The sequence below is a fragment of the Gouania willdenowi genome (assembly GCF_900634775.1).
Source record: "Gouania willdenowi chromosome 24 unlocalized genomic scaffold, fGouWil2.1 scaffold_320_arrow_ctg1, whole genome shotgun sequence".
Classification (NCBI taxonomy): domain Eukaryota; kingdom Metazoa; phylum Chordata; class Actinopteri; order Blenniiformes; family Gobiesocidae; genus Gouania; species Gouania willdenowi.
The window spans coordinates 875,857-895,264 of NW_021144848.1; the positions used below are offsets into that span (position 1 = coordinate 875,857).

The 19,408-nt window shown below is 38.4% G+C and overlaps 1 protein-coding gene across 1 annotated transcript in view; it reads left to right on the plus strand.

Moving 5' to 3' along the window:
- The window catches only part of nt5dc1 (5'-nucleotidase domain containing 1), a 75,221-nt gene extending 60,442 nt beyond the window's left edge, over positions 1 to 14,779 (plus strand). The window contains exons 9-12 of the mRNA XM_028440446.1: positions 2,790 to 2,911; positions 6,919 to 7,092; positions 9,540 to 9,708; positions 14,143 to 14,779. Of these exons, the coding sequence (XP_028296247.1) occupies positions 2,790 to 2,911; positions 6,919 to 7,092; positions 9,540 to 9,708; positions 14,143 to 14,255 (578 nt within the window). The 3' untranslated portion in view covers positions 14,256 to 14,779. The remainder of the gene's footprint in view (positions 1 to 2,789; positions 2,912 to 6,918; positions 7,093 to 9,539; positions 9,709 to 14,142) is intronic.
- Positions 14,780 to 19,408: the final 4,629 nt, after the last annotated feature.

Genomic DNA, 19,408 nt, shown 5'->3' on the forward strand with positions numbered 1-19,408 from the left:
ACCAAAGGACAACAAAACCTTACTACATGACAACAAAAACACAAACTCTTTGTTGTTTCCTGTGTCATTGCTCTGATTGGTCATTATTCTAATGCTGACATGAATGTTGATCAGATAGAACCACAGTTTGTGGCTGACAGTTTTCATTAGAGCTCAGGAGAGGAAACGTGGATGTGTCCAAATACTGGAAAAGTTCTCATCTCAGGCTGTTATCAGTGGAATGTTGGAGAAACACAGATATAAGCCAAGCAGTTGTTATTACTCATGTTTGCTCTTATGACAGTATTTCCTAACCTTACATTTATTTAAAAAGAAGCTCAATTATTTATTAAGGGTTCTATTCTCCCATTTGCGTAAGTCTAAAAAGCCGTGCAGTGGCACTGTGTGCTATTCTCCTCCTGTACTTAAGTCAGTCGTTGTGCGCCTTCTTCCCAATTACGCACTGTGGGTGGAGCCCTGAAAAGTGGGTGTTCCCATTAAAATCTGGCTTTACGCGCATTCTCCGGTGTGCGTACGTCCTTTTCCTCTTACGTTCTTCTTACCCTGGATTAAGTGCAGCGCCCCCATAAGGTGAAACATTATATTGCACTAGAAATATGGACTTAGTTACATTTGAAGCCACAAAGACTCGTGCGTCGAGCAGCAGCAGCTGTGATCACTCAGCTGCTGCTGCGCGATTAATTAAAACTCTGACAGACGCAGACAGTGATTCAACTATTTTATTATTATTGAAGTCAATAGTTCTGTTTCACTGTAAACATCCCTCTGTATTAAAGCAGGACGCTCTGCGGCCGCGTTATTTCCTTATATCTCCAGCGCATCTAACTCAGTCACACTTTACAGCGATGATGATGATGATGATGATGACGATGCTGATGATCAAGGAGATATATTTTAACTGTGACTCAGTCACACTGCAATAATCTGATCAATGAACTGATCAAATCAACCTGTTACATTGTTTATCAATGAAGATGTTTCAAATTAAAAGTGAACTTTATCATTTTCACAGATTTCAATAACATTTACAAGTGTTGGGAAAACTCCATGTTCCGTGATTTCTAGACAGCCCAAAAAAATGACATTACCACCTCTTTTCCTTCAGCCCACCTTCATTCACACATACCGCTTTTGCTCTACTTACGCGCAGTGGGCGTGTCAGTAGCCTGGACCGGAGAATACGCGTAGGAGAGAAGTGCGTAACTGCAGGCGCGCAAAAAAGCGCTAAAGTCCAGACGGAAGTATAAACCCCTTAATGAATCATTGTTATTGATTAGCCACTGGCCCCCACATTACTTTAAAAGCATTCAAATCACAGAAAGATACAGCCAAAATACACAAAATGACTCCAAAAACTTACACAATTACACAAAAATACCAATAGACAAAGAAAAGATACAGAAACTCACACAATGACAACAAATAAACATTAAATTACTTCAAAAACACAACAAACGACAACGAAAAACACACAAAAGAACAACAAAGATACACGAACTGAAAACGTAAATCCACAAACGAATTATTTTATTGCTGAAATGAATGTTTGATCATGTGACCATCAGTTCAGATACAGTCACGTGTTTGTGGTTTTGCTGTAATAAAAGCACGTGATGCATTTAACTCACACCAATGTAGACACAGGTTTTCAAATAGACACTTAGGGTCTGTACTACGAAGCAGGATTTCACCTTATCGCGCTGTACTACGACACTAGCTAACTTCTTACCAGGCTAAATCACCATGGTAACTTTGGCTGAATATACATAACCTGGCCTAGACCAGCTTCCTGCCTGTATTCGTTTCTTCCTGCTTTTTTTTGCAGCAACATTGTTAGTTTTGGTCTGAATTATGGATTTTAATCCTTCATATTTTTAAAGAATTACTCCTTAATTGTGACTTAAGTTGCTCTACACCAGTGGTCATCAACATGGTGCTCGTGGGCCGCAGGTAGCACGCATGGACCATGTGAGGGGCCCTCAGGAGCTCTAGTCACCAATGAGCTCCATCTAAAATCTGATTCACTTTCCATTATTTAAACTCGTAAAGATAAATACATACTGTATGACAGATGTAGATAGTACTTAATAGAGTTACAATTACTATTATTTCCACCCTAAAATCAATTACAATTACGTTCTGAATTACTAAAGTTCAAATACAATTAATCACAATTACTGAGCCTGAAATAAAAAAAATTTAAATTACAATTACGTCTTAAATAATCCATGTTCAATTACAACTCAATTACGATTACTTTAACCAGCATTTTTTCCATTTACAATTATAATTATTATTTTCCCCTAAAAGTCAATTACATTTATGTTCTCAGTTACTAAAGTTCATTTAAAATTTAATCACAAATACTGATCCTTTAATGAATCCCATAAAACGTAACCTTTCTCTTATGTTAGCATACTGTTAGCATCTCTTATGGTAACGGGTCAGTTTTGACCCATGTCTTAAATCAGCTGTAAAATATTATCTGTGATCTAATTTGTTTTCAGTTCACTTGGTTGCCCTGTCAGGCTTCCTAATCAATGATTATTGTGTTGGTATACCCCTTAAAAAAAGAAATAGTAAAATTATCCTCCAGAGAAGTGACAGGTAAACATGATATGAAACATATTTTGATAATTACTACATGCTATGTATTAACCCCCAGTTTTGCATTTAATTACATTGTAAATGACAATTTAATAGTGTTCAGGCCAATTACAATATTATTTAACCCCAACCCTGCCCACAGCGTTAGGAGATATTATCTGTTTCTGTTTCCTTACGTTCAGTGAATGACATGGAGGAGAGTGAGGGGCTGCCGTCCCTGGACAAACCAGGCTGGTATTCTCAGGGCAACTGGCCACACCTCCACGAGCTCCTGAAGACGATGACAGGAAAAGCAGAACCAAAGGTACAGCCACACATCATCATCATCATCATCTTCATCATCATTGCCCACTGCCAAAGCCCAAGGTGACTTTGAGGTTGTGTCCACAGCCAGCGGTTTTCAGTGAGTGAGAGATGAGAACGTAGTGATAAGTCAGCTCAGACATGTTCACACTGAGCTGTAGATGGAACTGAGCCACCGTGCTGAGCAATGACTCAGCAAGTATTCCTCCAAGCAGCTCATACACAAACATGCTGCCTTTCTAGGCTTCTTCTTCTTCTTCTTCTTCTTCTTCTTCTTCTTCTTCTTCTTCTTCTTCTTCTTCTTCTTCTTTCTTCTTCTTCTTCTTCTTCTTCTTCTTCTTCTTCTTCTTCTTCTTCTTCTTCTCTTCTCCTTCTTCTTCTTCTTCTCCTTCTCCTTCTCCTTCTCCTTCTCCTTCTCCTTCTCCTTCTCCTTCTTCCTTCTCTTCCTTCTCCTTCTCCTTCTCCTTCTCCTTCTCCTTCTCCTTCTCCTTCTCCTTCTCCTCTTCTCCTTCTCCTTCTCCCCTTCTCCTCTTCTCCTTCTCCCTTCATCCTCTTCTCCCTCTTCTCCTTCTCCCTCTTCTCCTTCTCCCTCTTCTCCTTCTCCCTCTTCTCCTTCTCCCTCTTCTCCTTCTCCCTCTTCTCCTTCTCCCTCTTCTTCTTTCCTCTTCTCCTTCTTCCTCTTTCCTCTTCTTCTTTCCTCTTTCCTCTTCTTCTTTCCTCTTTCCTCTTCTTCTTTCCTCTTTCCTCTTCTTCTTTCCTCTTTCCTCTTCTTCTTTCCTCTTTCCTCTTCTTCTTTCCTCTTTCCTCTTCCTCTTTTCTTCCTTCTTCTTCTTCCTTCTTCTTCTTTAAAAATTCTCTGTGCTATATGTTAATGTTTCAGGTTCCTTATGAGGGAACTCGTAGGGATACATCAAAGTATATCACCTCCGAGGAAGACTGGCAGTTGACAGTCGAAACATGTCAGTAGATAAAAAAAAATCATTAAAAACCATGTCTGAGTAAACAAACTTAGAAGACAAAATTACTGGAATATCTGTGTGCTATCAAACAAGTGTCTCACAAAGCTGGGTCAGTGTTCCTGATGCTCAGGGTCTGAAAATGAGACAAAACTTGATTTTCCCTTCAGTAATGATGATCAGACAAAGTTCTTCACTGGTTCTTCGTTCACACCTACAGATCCTAGAGCGATTAAAACACAAACAAGGTGGACTATTACGGCAAATAAACCTTAGAGCGGTCAAAACGCTTTTGGTTTTATTTTTGCTCTGATAGTCCACCTTGTTTGGTCGGTGTGAACACACAAACAAAGTTTAGAGCAGATCAAATGGGAGAATTCTTGAGCGAATAGGCAATGACTTAGAGCGTACGAGCCGGCGTTGGTGTTCAAAAATAAGACTAAAAATGATTGGAATCAATTTGCCTGAATTTTTGTTTTACAAAAACATGTACAATGTATCTTTGGCTCAATGTTTATTATTACCACCTGAGTTGCTGCTGTTGATGTCCATACATTAGTTTAGATATTTCTGCCTCTGTAGCCTTCCCTATTGAGAATTGGCTTTATATTTGATGTAAATCTCCAGATGTTTTTGGGCGAACTACAGATTTCTGTATTAAAAAATGGATTTATTGTAACCACTAAGGGTCCTACTTCAATCTGAACAAATATGAGTCATGTAAGTCATGTAGAAGCTTTGAAAAACATTATTTGTTATGGGTTTGTGATCTTTGGAGAAAAGAGGGGTCGAAGAGGTTTAAGCGCTGGCTGTGATCCATATGTAGATGAGAGCCTCTTCTTCAGGTTTCTGTTTCTCTGCCTAGAAAAGGCTCTACTCTAGTAACAGTGCCCTCAACTTATGGAACTGCACCAGAGGCTGTTCTGAGCCAATCAGAAGTTGTTATCTGAATGTAAACTAAACCAAACCAAAGTGATACAATTATCAGCTGTCCTTTAACCAGAGTGAGCCCTGGTAGAGTTTACTTAGTGGAGGTGTGTTTATGCTTTTATTGTGGAGGTCTCTGATTTCCTCCAGGTGAACTAGTCGGACTAATGTTTGTAGGATTTTGTGAGCTCATGCATCACATGTAGGTTTGAGTGAAGTTTACACTTGGCCACAGTCGTGTTCTTACAGTGTTTCTCTGATGTATGTAATGTAAAGTAATGGTCGTGGTCAGCCCAATGCTCCCTCCTCCTCCTCCTCCTCCTCCTCCTCTCACGTTCCGGCTCAATGCCTCCTCTGTTCCCAGCAGCCACGTGGACTTCCCTCCTGAGGAATGTGGACGTGCACTTATGGCTGCTTTAAACACTTGTGTGGGTGACCTGAGGCGTTTCTTGTTTTTACTGCTCTCCACTTTCACCTGACAGGACTTAAGGCAGGTGGGCTGAAAGGAGGCATTCAGGGAAGATTACAGCATTCAGAAAGGGGGCGGGGCCACGGCTGGGCTGACAGGAACAACAGATCCCATCGCACACTGCGTGTCATGTTTGTGTGATTGTTGGGAGAGAAACGTCAGAGTCTGACCCGAGCTCGCTCTCAGCGTCTGTATGAAAGTCCTGTAAATATTTACGCTCCGCTCAGCGGTGGCAGGATACCACGGCCAGCTGAGGCTGCTTCTGCTTCATGTCTGATGGAAAGGGGAGTCCTGCAGCCTCTAGCCCCCACACACCCCCACAGGCCCTCACACGCCCCCACAGGCCCCCACAGGCCCCGACCTTTCCTGTACTTTGGGAGGTGAGGGGGAGGGTCGCTCATGGAATAACCTCAGACTACTACCGACACCTGGTTTGAACAAAATTATATCACTGTATGAAATCACATGATTAGTATCAGAATGAAATGAACAATGTCTTTATTACAACAAAGCCTGGATTATTTGCATCGTTTACTGGAATTATATTTGATTTGTCACTTGAATTATGATTTTAAACATTTCTAAACCAGACTTTTTGAAGATTTCTATTTATTACTTACAATTATTCCATTAATCCCACAGCTTTTTTAGTAACATTCCAAATCCATTCTGGGGTTGAAGGTGAACTATGATGAGAAAGCAAACTGGTGCATGGAAGAAGAAGCAGATAAAAGTGATAGAATTTGTCCTCACGATATCCTGAACTAACTCTTTATTTCAGACTAACTGAACCGCATCAGGTCACGTAAAGCACTCATTCATTCAAACATTTCAGAGTTCTGTTCATCCTATCAACCTCAGACTTGTTGTTGTATTTCACAGTTTCAGGGTGATCAATATGTTGTGTTACTGATATATGTTCAATCAACAAATGTTTGGTAGATTTCTTTTAAAAAAAAAAAAAAAATAAAAAAAAAATGTTCTGAAAATACCAGTAGGCTAATAATCTGCTTACATATTATTATTTTTTATTATATATTATTACTCAACAGGACAGGTAATATTCTGGGACAAATTTCATTGTTGTAGAGGTACAATGTATATGATGTTACATTATTATGTTTTTTAAATGTACAGGAGTAGGGGGTACATGGCTTCAGGTTAAATATCTGAAGGGGTACAGGACTGTAAAAGTTTAGGAAACACTGATTTAGAGCAACCAAAAGCAGCACAAGTTGTCATTTTGACTGGAAAAGCTTCTCAATGATCTAATAAACAGGCTGAATGTTTCATCCCAATAGAAAACAATGGGATGTTTACAGGCAGTGGGGCCATGTGACATCATCAATCACATGATTTCAAGATGGAGAAACACAGGCACTGTAAAGTAGTCCCATTTTTAAAAGTTAATAAAACAAAATAATGTGTTTTGTTAGACATAGATCTACTAATAAGTACATTTTAAAGATTTTAGGACACATTTGTAAAAACAGTGGAGGAGTCGTGACCTGACCTCTAACAGAGGAGAACCTAAAGAAGCTAAAATAAGTCCAGCAGTGGCTCACATGAGCGTTCTACATCCATTGACTCTGGACGTTCAGACGTTAGCTTAGCCTGAGCTGAATCAAAGCTGCTCTCCCCTCTGTGTCCCTGCAGGTGGTTTACTTTGGAGACAGCATGAGGTCGGACATGTTCCCTGCCAGCAGCTTTGGGAAGTGGGAGACTGTGATGATCGTGGAGGAGATGGAAGGAGAAGGCGTCCCAAAGAGCGACGCAGCCACGTCCAACGAAGCCCAGGCTGTGCCACTGGAGAAGAAGGGAAAGTTTGAAGTAGGTTCACCTCAGCAGCTGCTTCCTGTTCCCTGAGTACGCCCTCCAGGCTTCAGCCTGTGTGTGTTCACAAATATCACCCAATAATCCTCTGGAAGGATCTACTTCCCCCATTTTTTTTGAAAGAAAGTTAATAAACACTGACAAAGCATTTACACAAGAAGAAACAACAATCACCTATTTGTCCTTTACACCAGGCTGGTGTAAACATCATAGAGAAAAACCACAGAAGAAAAACTGAGGAAATCGTCATGAAATACTTTCAAATTTACAAATTCAATGAAAAGTTAGCTTCCAATACATAGAATTGCAATTTTTGTCATTTATAAATCATCAGGTCTTTGTATCAACAAGTTGAAGTTATCTGGTTGGTTTGAAACACATTAAAGTCTGCAAACTGGGACGATCTTTCCTAATCGTTCTACTTGTTTCTCTGTGTGGCAATAGTGCAGACGTTGGCAACAGGTGGTTCAGGGTCCACATGCAGCCCTTGCTCCATTTCTGTGTGGGCCCAAAGCAAACAAACAAAATGACTACAGTATATATAGGTGACAACAACAATGGACAAAATGACTCAAAAAACACACAAAACAACAATGAAATGAGAGAAAATGATACAAAATGACAGAGAAATGTACAAAATTACAACAAACCCTCACAAAACAATAACAAATAAAGAATAAAATGACTCCAAAATGGCAAAAATAATACACAAATCAACAAGAGAAAAAGCACAAAATTAAAGACAAAACACACAAAGCCTCTGTTTTTTTTGTGTATTAATGCACAGATGTGGCAGAAATTCAGGTTTTTTTGGCCCCTGTTGACCTAATAGTGTCCCAAGTCTGCAATAATGAGTCAAAATCCAGTTTTTGGCTCCTTTGTGACACATTCTTCTACATTATTCTCAAGAATTCACTCATATGGAGGAGAATCGTTGTTACTCCCAGTTCCACAGCATGATGTAACCTCCTGTATATATATGTAAAAATGTATAATAGAGCTTTGTGCTGCCCTCATTTCAACCATAATTCCTAATTTTGTCCCCATCCTTCAGCTCAAAGTCAAAGAGGAAAGTCTGATGATTAATTCACTTTTAAAGCTTTCAGTATGAATTAAAATAAATGACATGTCACTTGGATAAAGTTCAATGATCGTTCACTCAAACATTTTTAGCATCGTCATTTTTCTCTTACCATAAAACCTCCAAACATTTTAAGACCCTGACATTTTTATCAAACAATATCACAAGAGACCAACAAATGATGTGTCATTCCATGTCATTCCAACAAATGGCCCACGCACTATAGTCTATTTTACCAATAGTTCCGTGAGTATTCAATAGACACACTGTGCATTTTGATTTTGTACAGTTTGATTGGATTAATAATTTTTGAGATCGCTACAATGGCCTCATGTAAAGGATTTTCAATATTTGATAAAAATAAAAAGTGAAAAACTTGCATGAATAAAAATTGTTTTATATCCCAAAAAAGAGTAACCTTTATACTATAAATAAATAAAAACAGATCAGATTATTTTCCTACATTCCCACATGCAGTTATGGGCCAATGAAAATAGTTTAAAAAAAGTATTTTTTTGGATTTCAAGAGTGTGTCACCCAAGAACCAGTGTATATATGTGACTAATCATTAGTGATGTGAACAGTCTATGTTCATAGCTCTAAGCTGATCAAATTACAGGAAACTGAGAAATATGTAAAGACGTTTACTGAAGGACCAAACATGTTCCAGACCTAAGTACACTCACTTTTTTCTAATTTTGAGGAGCTGGCATGTCCACCAGATAGAATGTATAGCAGATGTTTTTGTATATTCTGAGAGAGTGGGTGGAGCTGTATTACTATACCACATTTCAGTTTCCTATGTGATGTAGTTTTTTTGAGATATTGGAAGCTGAAAATGGAATTAAGAAAAGGATGCACAAAAATCAACAGTAAACTGGTCATATCTGAAAAAATAGTCATCAGATCAAACTAAAAATGTATAGTGTATCTATTATAATTACGGAACAATTGGTAAAAAAAAATTCAGAATTTTTTGAGACGGAAGTGCGTGGGCCATTTGTTGAAATGATATGGAATGACTCATTTATATTTATAGGGAAGTCAAAGGCTTTCAAAGTCAACTACTAGAGCTACTAATATCTGTAATTATAAACACTGAAAAAGATCATTATTTTCTTGGTTCCATGAAAGCATTTCTTAGTTTTTAAATAAAGAACAGACAGTCTTTAGATGAGTTTTCATCCCTAACAGATGTTTGATGTTTGCGTGTCTACTGCAGTCGTTCTGAAGTGGTCTGACTGATTGTTAGAAACACGTGTGGGAGTGAATAAAAGCGGCGCTCCAGGCAGTGTTCCTCCTCTCCTCAGGTCTGCACTCGTCCCTGATGGTTTCCTAACACACTGTCTGTCTGTGTTAACAGGAGCAAGGCATGAAGACGCCCTCGGCCCAGTCCGACCAATGGGGCTCTTACTTTGTCGACGTCCAGAGGGGTGTGGGCGGAGACGAGGACAGACACACGCTCACCTGGTGCAGCTACTGCATCCACAAATACAGCACCATGGCCATCCCCAGTGTGGAGCACATCGCAGGTAGTACGACTGAGCGTCACGTCTTTACACAACAACAACAACAACCAGAGTTTAGGTCTGAGGTCAACAAAAACATGAAATAATTAGAATAAAGAAAGAAAACAATGCACAGGATACAGTTCAAATCAACTTTACTGTTCAACATTTCAACATGTTTCAACACGCCAAGGAATTTTTTCAGATTTCAATAGACTGTCACCCAAGAACCAATGCATATATGTGACTAGTGCTGTGCGATATAGAGAAAATGTTGTATCCTGATAACAATATATATAATGTTTCTTCCTTAAAATGACAGGAAATTAATGGAAAATTGCAATTCATTATTTATCAAAATAAACGTAAAGAGTAACTAAACCTCAAAAGCACTTTTTTCTGCTGATTACAGATGTATTTGGTTATGAATTAGTGCTGTTGATTGATCCTGGTCCAACTCTCAACATTTTAGTCAAAGTATTTCATTTTGTCACATTTAGTTGTAAATTATCAGAGTGACTGCCCTCTATGGGTTGAAACCAGGCTATTACAATTTATTTTTACTATTGGCTGAGAACAAGTTCATGTGACATTTCACGACCATCTTGCGTCACAAACAAGCCCTGTTAGCCCCGCCCCTTTTATAAAAAACTAGCACCTGTGGGCTCTACAATCTGTGGTGAGTAGGTTGGATTGAGAGAAGAGTGAATAGAGAGGAACACTGAGTAATGAATAGCTAGTTAGCATAGCATAGATTGTTCATTGGAGATTTTATAGTTTAGACTGGGCGTGTCTTAACTGCTCCAGGAGCCCCGCCCTTAATCAAAGCATTTTTTTGAATTTCCCTTCTATGGCATTACAGGAGAAAGCAGGGGTTTAGTTACTCTTGTAAAGCAAAATATCCCAAAATAAATGCTACTTCTCCTTTAAGAATCTTCTCAATGAAGGAATATTTATGACTTTTGCTACATATACTGTTGTCACATGTGTTCTGATTTGTAAATTTGTAAGTAGAAATGCCACGAGGAGGCACAAAAACCAACAAAAATGGTCACTGCTATCGTTTTAAACCATACCTTTAGTGAATTTTACTTACATGATCATATGTGATCGTAGAGGTTTGGTTTGGTTCTATTCTAGAGCAGCAGGAGATAAGTTAACACTTCCATTTGTGAGACACGTTTGCAGTGGTTTTGCTTGGTCATATAAGAGTCATATTGGCTGTAGTGACAGAGTTTGTAACCAGACTAATTGATGATTCTGGTCGCTCCGCGGCACCCAATCTGGGTGAAAAAAGCAGTGTTTTACCTCCACATACCATAGTATCCATTTTCTGCATCTTTGTCGTGCTAAACTAAACATTTAACGCCAATGCAAAGTTGTTTATTGGAGGTCCAAACATGTTCCAGACCCAAACCCATTCTAACTTTTTTCCAATTTTGAGGAGCTGGCATGTCCACCAGATAGATTGTATAGCAGATATGTTTGTATCTTCTGAGAGAGAAGGTGTGATGTAATTCCTGACATATTGGAAGCTGAAAATGAATAAACTAAATTAACATATACAGAACAACAAAAGCATGAAAGAAAACAATGCAAAGAATTGAGTTAAAATGAGCTTTCCTGCTTTCAACATGTTTCAACAAGTCCAGGAAATTCAACCAGTTTCTGAGTGAGTCTGAAACGCTCCCAGCTCCTCTGTGTGAGCGGCCAATCAGAGCCAAGCTTTCTGAACCAACAGCAGATCCCACAGATCAATACAAAGATGTAGAAAGGATTCCAGCTGTTATGGCAATTTTTATATTCATCATCATATCGTCAAATGTATGTTCATGTGTACAATTTGTCATGTTTTAATACATGATGACTTCATTACTCTTTGCACTTTTGAACAGCTGAATCATGTTAGATTAAACAGTACAGATCGTATTGTACTCAGTGCAACACAGAGTCTCTGCTGAAGGCCAAAACTCAAACTCACATGCAGATATACACGAACGCACACACTATCAAGGATAGATAAGAGTGGCGCCCAATCTTCCTCATAATATACACGTCTTCATCATCCTCAGATGTTTCCACTGTTGGGCATCTGACTCCCCCCTTCTCCTCACCTCAGGGTGGAACGTTATCTGTATAAAAGCTTAAGCAGTGAAACTGTTAGTTAGAGTGGGTCTTGCCTTTTTGCTCTGCCACGAGCCTTTTGCCTTTCATTCTTTCAGGATGGAAGCTTCTTTTTTACTCCTTTTTATTTTATTTTATAATGAATCTTTTTTATAAAATCATCAATGCCTCGCCTGGACTCCATCATTCAACCAGAGCAATAAATCATGTCTCCAAATGAGGTCAACCGCAAATTTGCCGTGACACAGCCATTTCTGTCTCCTGTTAATCTGTTATAAAACATGATGGATTGTCACTGAGACACGGTCAGCATTCGACCGCTGATACTGAACTTCTGTCTGTGAAGAAACAAGAAAATATTCAACCAATCACGTTAAAAGAATATTCATTAAGCTTTGCAGTGAAGGAGAGACAACGTTCCATACGTTCTTGTTCACCTCCCTGACTAAGTCCCGTACCCCTTCAGACATTTAAGCTAAAGCCATGTACCCCCTACCACTGCACACTTCAAAACATAATAATGTAATATCATATACAACATAGCCCTACAGCACAAATATGGCTCTTTAGACCCTCAGGAGAAAGTTAAAAAGACAGAAAAAACATAAATTCAGTTGTAGATAAAACAGCTAGGATATCTCAGATATCTAAATACACAAATTCGATGTATATTCCACAATTTTTTCCCCATGACTGCAGTCATTTTAAATTTGAAATTGTTCAAAGAAGTCAATTTTCCTGCAATTACTGAACACAATTTCCACAAATCAAATTAAAATTGGTCACAAAATTAATGAAATTTGAAAGAGCAAATCCTGCAGGGACTGATGTTACTTATTGCTTGGATATTGTTGGTGCCTTACATACTTTATGTATGATTTGTACATCGTGTAAATTACAAACTTGGGTACTTTAATCATTGTTTTTTTTTTATTTTCATTCACGTACCCCCTATGACAATTTGCATACTCCTGGGGGTCCCCTTACCCCACTTTGGGAACCTAGGGTTTAGACCCAGCTCTAAGAAGAGTCCTGGTGGTTCCAAACTTTCTCCATTTTCCAATGATGGAGGCCACTGTGCTCATTGGTATCTATCCCCAGATTAGGGCCTCCACACAATCCTGTCTCTGAGGTCTGGAGACAATTCCTTTGACTTCATGCTTGGTGTTTACACTCTGACATGCAATGTCACCGGGTGTTTGATCATATCCAATCAACTGAATCGACCACAGGTGACTCTAATTCAATTCAATTCAACTTTATTTGTATAGTTCAATTTACAACAAAGTCATCTCAATGCACTTATCAAAATATAAAATTCATAATAATAAAGAAAAAATCCAACAAGATCCACATGAACAAGCATTTAGTGACAGTGGAAATAAACAACTCCCTTTTAACAGGAAGAAATCTCCGTTAGAACCAGGTTCAGAGGTGGCAGCCATCTGCGTCGACTGGTTGGGGTTAGTGGACAGAAGGACCAACAGAACAGGATAGAGAGATAGAACATCAGAGTGTCTCAGACTAGTTGAGTCGTGAACCACAGATCAGGAAGTGACATCATCAGCTTCACGACACCTGAAACAGAGCAGAGAGAGAAGGACGAGGAGAAGACACTGACTGCAGAAAAACATGATACATTATTATCAAGTCAGCCTGTCTTGGCCTTGGGCCTCACTCCCAGTGGCCTAGTCAGCACTTATTATAAAGGTGATCAATCTCTTCCCGTTTATTGGTAAGATAACAGCAACCGTTTACGGATGAGCCCATGTCCGCTCTAGCCGTTAAGTTAATGCTATTATACGGTATACGCTTCAGCATATCAGTAGGTTTTGAGTTTAGCCTTAAAGGTGGAGAGAATAGCAGCCTCCCGTACTAAGACTGGAAGCTGGTTCCAAAGGCGAGGAGCCTGGTAGCTGAATGCTATTCCTCCTGTTCTACTTCTAGACACTTTAGGAACTTCCATAAGACCAGCAAACTGAGAGTGGAGTGATCTTCCCTGACGATTGGGCACTAATAGGTCTGTAAGATATACAGGAGTTTGATCACGTAGAGCTTTGTATGTTAACAGGAGGATTTTAAAGAAACAAGAAAAGAAAAAAAGGAACAACACTATTTCTTAGTTTTCTGTTTTTCATAGATTTGATGAAATCTAAAAAAAAAAAAGAACTTTTTCACATTGGCATTATGGGGTATTTTGTGTAGAATTTTGAGGAAAGAGATAATTGAATATGATTTGGAATAAGGCTGTAACATAACAAAATGTGGATGAATTTAGCTGAATCTGTTTTCTATTTCTCTAACTTCACATTTTGTATCTGTTATGTTTTCTAGAACTGCCTCTGGATTATAAATTCCCCAGATTCTGCCCTGACAAACCCTGCACCACTGGATACTTCCCACGACCCCCCGAGTCTCTGCTGAAGAAGTGTGTGGGCGTGCTGTAAGATGTAAAGAAAGTGAAGCTCCGCCCCCTTAGGGCAGGAATGTTTAGTTCTAACCTGATCATCAGCGATGGCTCAGAGAAACATGTGAATGTAACGAGGCCTAATTTATACGTCCTTTGGTGGTTCAGTGTGTGTGTGTGTGTGTGCGTGTGTGTGTGCGTGTGCGTGTGCGTGTGCGTGTGCGTGTGTGTGTGTGTGTGTGTGTGTGTGTGCGCGTGTGTTTGAGACAGTGTGCATACCTACGTCACACCTGTATGTGCACCTAACAAACACAAATATATTAGTCACACGTAGACGCAGGTGTGGCGTGAGTGAAGCTATAGCGATCAGGTGACCTTCACTATCGATCACCGTCTACGTGACATGTAAACACAGAAAAAAATACGAGGCGTGTGCAGGTATGTAAGTGTGAGTGTATAACGGACCACCATTTAGTCTGGTTACAGTCTGTGTCACTACACCCGTTCATGTTGTGCTAGTTACTGAAAAAAAGTAACTAGTTACCGTTACTAGTTACTTCATTAACAAAGTAACTCAGTTACTATTTTAATTACTTACACCAAAAAGTAATGCGTTACTGTAAAAAGTAACTTTTGAGTTACTTTATTTATTTTGGGTCATTTGTGTCCATACAGCTTCATATTAGTGATGTAATAATATAATAATGCACTGTTGATCAACAGGCTATAAAACAACCATAAATGATGTGCATATAAAGCACAAAACAGCTGCTCCAAAATTAAAACAGTAATTTTTCAGCCTTAACACAGTAATGTAAAGTAAGCTGTGTGTATTCCAGGTGCACATTCTGCTGTTGAAAATGCTTATAAAAATAAATGTAGAAAAACTAATTCACAGCATTTTTCTCAGCTACACAATGCTAAATATATCAGGCTAATGAGCTGCTGTTAGCAGTGACTCAGCAGCAGCGACAGGCTGCATATTTACAATAACATACCGTGCAATAGTTTGGCTGATCTGTTCCTGGATAACAGTCACAGTCCTTTAAAATCCATCCGCAGCGTTAGCTTAGCTTCACTGATGCATCTTTTGGAGACAAACATAATGCATGTATTTCCACTCTGAGAAGCTTGTCCTGTTCTCGCATTGACTCGCCATGATTGGAGCACGTGATGTAAACAGAAACACGCTGACAATGCTTCTTCTTCTACTGTTTTACCGTGTTTGGCACGGCATCCTGCAAAAATATGTAGCGCCACTGTAAACAGGAAGTACACTGCAGCTAGCAAAGTAACGGACAAACGCACCATATTGTAACGGTAACGGGGTTATTTCTTTAGAAAAATATTGCGTTACAGTACGAGTTACTGTCAAAAGTAACGCCTAACAATTTTTTCTAAGTGTTTACATGTTACGTAGACGGTGCTACATAGTGAAGGTCACCTGATTACTGTAGCTTCGCTCACGCCACACCTGCCACTACATCTAACTACTGACATTAGGTAAGTTTAGTGAAAGTTAGGCAGGTGTGTTAGACTGGTGCACATGAATTTAGAACGGATTCACCCCCCATACAGTGTGTGTATGTGACACAGTGTGTGTGAGACAGTGTGTACTGTATGTATGATTGCGTGTGTGTGTGTGTGTGTAACAGTAGACTACGTAGTGCTCATACTGTATGTATGTGTGTGCGTGCTTGTGTATTTGTGTGTGTAACAGTACTGTGTATGTGTGATGGTTTTTACCTCAAACATTGATCTGCTGTAACTGTGGATCCATCGTGTGCCAGTGTTTCTTATTGTGTCTCTGTTATGTTGTGTGTGTGTATATATTTGTATATTTAACCATAAGGTCAGAGTTGTGTGTGTGATTGTAGATAGTGTTGATCTTCTGCTCATGTGTTGGCTGGTAAACCTACACACAGACACACACACACACACACACTAACCTAATAGTGACGTGATACTCAGTGTTCTTTGTGTTCTTGTTGGTTCAACACAGTGTGAATGTGTGACGATGATGATAATGACGATGATGAGACGTCGTCCACTCGTGCCATAACGTCAGAGGAATTGTTTGGATCCAACACGCCTACACGCTTCACTTCATCAGCGTTTCGGGGCCGTTATTTAGTTATTTAGTGACGCCCCCAAAACGAATGTACATCTGAAGCCCAACATAGTTCACAAAATGGCTCCAAAAAGGCACAGACAACAAAAAATGACTCTTGAAACGACACACATAACCAAAACAAAAATACAGAAAATGTCTCCAAAAATGCACACACATTTTGAAGAAATGACAAATACGCAGAATAACTCCAAAATCACCAAATAAAACAAGACAACAATAAAACCACACAAAACCACAACTAAAGTACACAAAGAAACAACACAAACTCACAAAAATATTCAGAAAATACACTTTCATGAAGCAGTCAAAATGACAACAAACAACAAAAATACTGAAAATGTCTACAGAAATGCACCATAGACAACCAAAAATCAAAAAAGGTCTGACAAATACACATACTGACTCCAAAATCACAAAATAAAAAATGAAACGACAAAAAAATACACAGTCAACATTGCAACAATACACAAAACAACCACGAAACGTACAAAATCACAGAAAATGACTCGTGAAAAACATTCAAAACCACCACAAAAATACTCAAAACAACAAAAATACAGAAAATATTTATATAAACAGTCAAAACAACACACATAACCAAAACAAAAATACAGAAAATGTCTCCAAAAACACATAGACAACAAAAAATGTCAAATAAAGGACAGACAAATACACAAAACGACTCCAAAATCACACAATAACAAAACCACAAAGTACACAAAACTTACAAAAATATTCCAAAAAATACACAAACAGGCTCATGAAACAGTCAAAACGACACATAACCACCACAAAAATACTAAAAACAACAAAAATACAGGAAATGTCTAATAAATGCACAAATACACAACAAATATCCCAAAAAAAATTACAGACCCAATACACAAAATAACTCCAAAATCACCAAATAAAAACAAAACAACAATAAAACCACAACTAAAGTACAGAAAGAAACAGCACAAACTCACAAAAATATTCAGAAAATACACTTTCATGAAGCAGTCAAAATGACATCAAACACAAGAAACAAAAATACTGAAAAAGTCTACAGAAACCATAGACAACCAAAAATCAAAAAAAGGTCTGACAAATACACATACTGACTCCAAAATCACAAAATAAAAAATGAAACGACAAAAAAATACACAGTCAACATTGCAACAATACACAAAACCACCACGAAACGTACAAAATCACAGAAAATGACTCGTGAAAAACATTCAAAACCACCACAAAAATACTCAAAACAACAAAAATGCAGAAAATATTTATATAAACAGTCAAAACAACACACATAACCAAAACAAAAATACAGAAAATGTCTCCAAAAACACATAGACAACAAAAAATGTCAAATAAAGGACAGACAAATACACAAAACGACTCCAAAACCACAAAGTACACAAAACTTACAAAAATATTCCAAAAAATACACAAACAGGCTCATGAAACAGTCAAAACGACACATAACCAAAACAAAAATACTCAAAAATACAGGAAATGTCTATTAAATGCACAAATATCCAAAAAAAATTACAGCCACAATACACAAAATGACTCCAAAATCACAAAATAAAAACAAAACAACAATAAAACGACAACTAAAGTAGAGAAAGAAACAACAAAAATATTCAGAAAATACACAAACAGGCTCATGAAACAGTCAGAATGACAACAACACACATCACCACCACATAAATACACAAAATGTCTCCAAAAACGCACAAATTGACAACAAAAAATCAGACAAATACGCAGAGAACTCCAAAATAATGACAACAAAGACAAAAGCCTTTGTCGTTTCCTGTATTAATTCTCAGATTGGTGATTATTCTAAATGTTGATCATGTGACCCTCGCTGTGTCGTCATGTGTTTGTCCTGCAGCTGTGTTAAAGTTGATAATCATCATGAGTGAGTGAACATGTAACAGCACCCCTAACCTCAGAGATATTGATCAGAATGTTCCTACAGTGTGTGTGGAACACGTGAGGTTGGGGTTCTCTGAGTGTGGGAACATTTAAAGAAAAGTGTGAATGAACTGGTTCCATGTTCACGTGCCCTGGATAATGTGACGTGCACATCTGCCTTTGGTTCATTAGTGGTGTCACATGTGGAAACGCAGGGAACGTGTTCAAATAAAATGTTCTTCATGTTTCTTACATGGTTTCTACTGATTGTTCTCTGCATGTTAATATTCATTCAGTGTCATTTCAATGCACTTCAGTCTCAAAACATTTAGAATTTTTTTTACCATTTCTGTGATTATTTAATAATTACACCGTCATTTTTTTTAGTTCGATAAAATACTTTTAGAGATAAGGACAATTTAGTGAGGGGGGGGGTTATGTGGTTTTTCCCGTGTTTTTCTTACATATTTTCTTCCAATATTTCAGGAACTACATCACATATGAAACTGAAATGTGGTATATTAATACAGCTCCATCTGCTGTCTCAGAATATACAAAAATATCTGCTATACATTCTATCTGATGGACATGCCATCCACTCAAAATGTTTGTACGTTGGCCGTAAAAGCTCACGACACAAAATGAAGAACGCCGCAACGCAAAGGTAAAGTTCACACGAATACAAACCCCACAAGACGACACGACACGAAAGCAGTTCGGTGAAAATCCACGAAGAAGCGTGACGGAAAGGATCGGGCGCTGACACCAACGTTAACGTAGATTTTTACCGAACTGCTTTCGTGTCGTGTCGTCTTGTGGGGTTTGTATTTGTGTCAACTTTCTCATTGTGTTACGTCGTGAGCTTTTACGGCCACCGTATGTTTGGGCCTTCAGTTAACAACTTTGGGTCATTCGATGTCATTTCACAAATGGGCCGCGCACTTTGGTCTAAAAAAAAATTCTGCATTTTTTTACCAATTGTTTTGTGATTATTCCATAGACACTGTAGATTTTTCTGTTTGATTAGAGGAACATTTTTTTTTTTTAGATATGACCAATTTACTTCCACCATCTCAGGAAATACATCACATAGGAAACTAAAATGTGTTACAGTAATACAGCTCCTATTTTCTGATAAAAAAAGAGGAAAC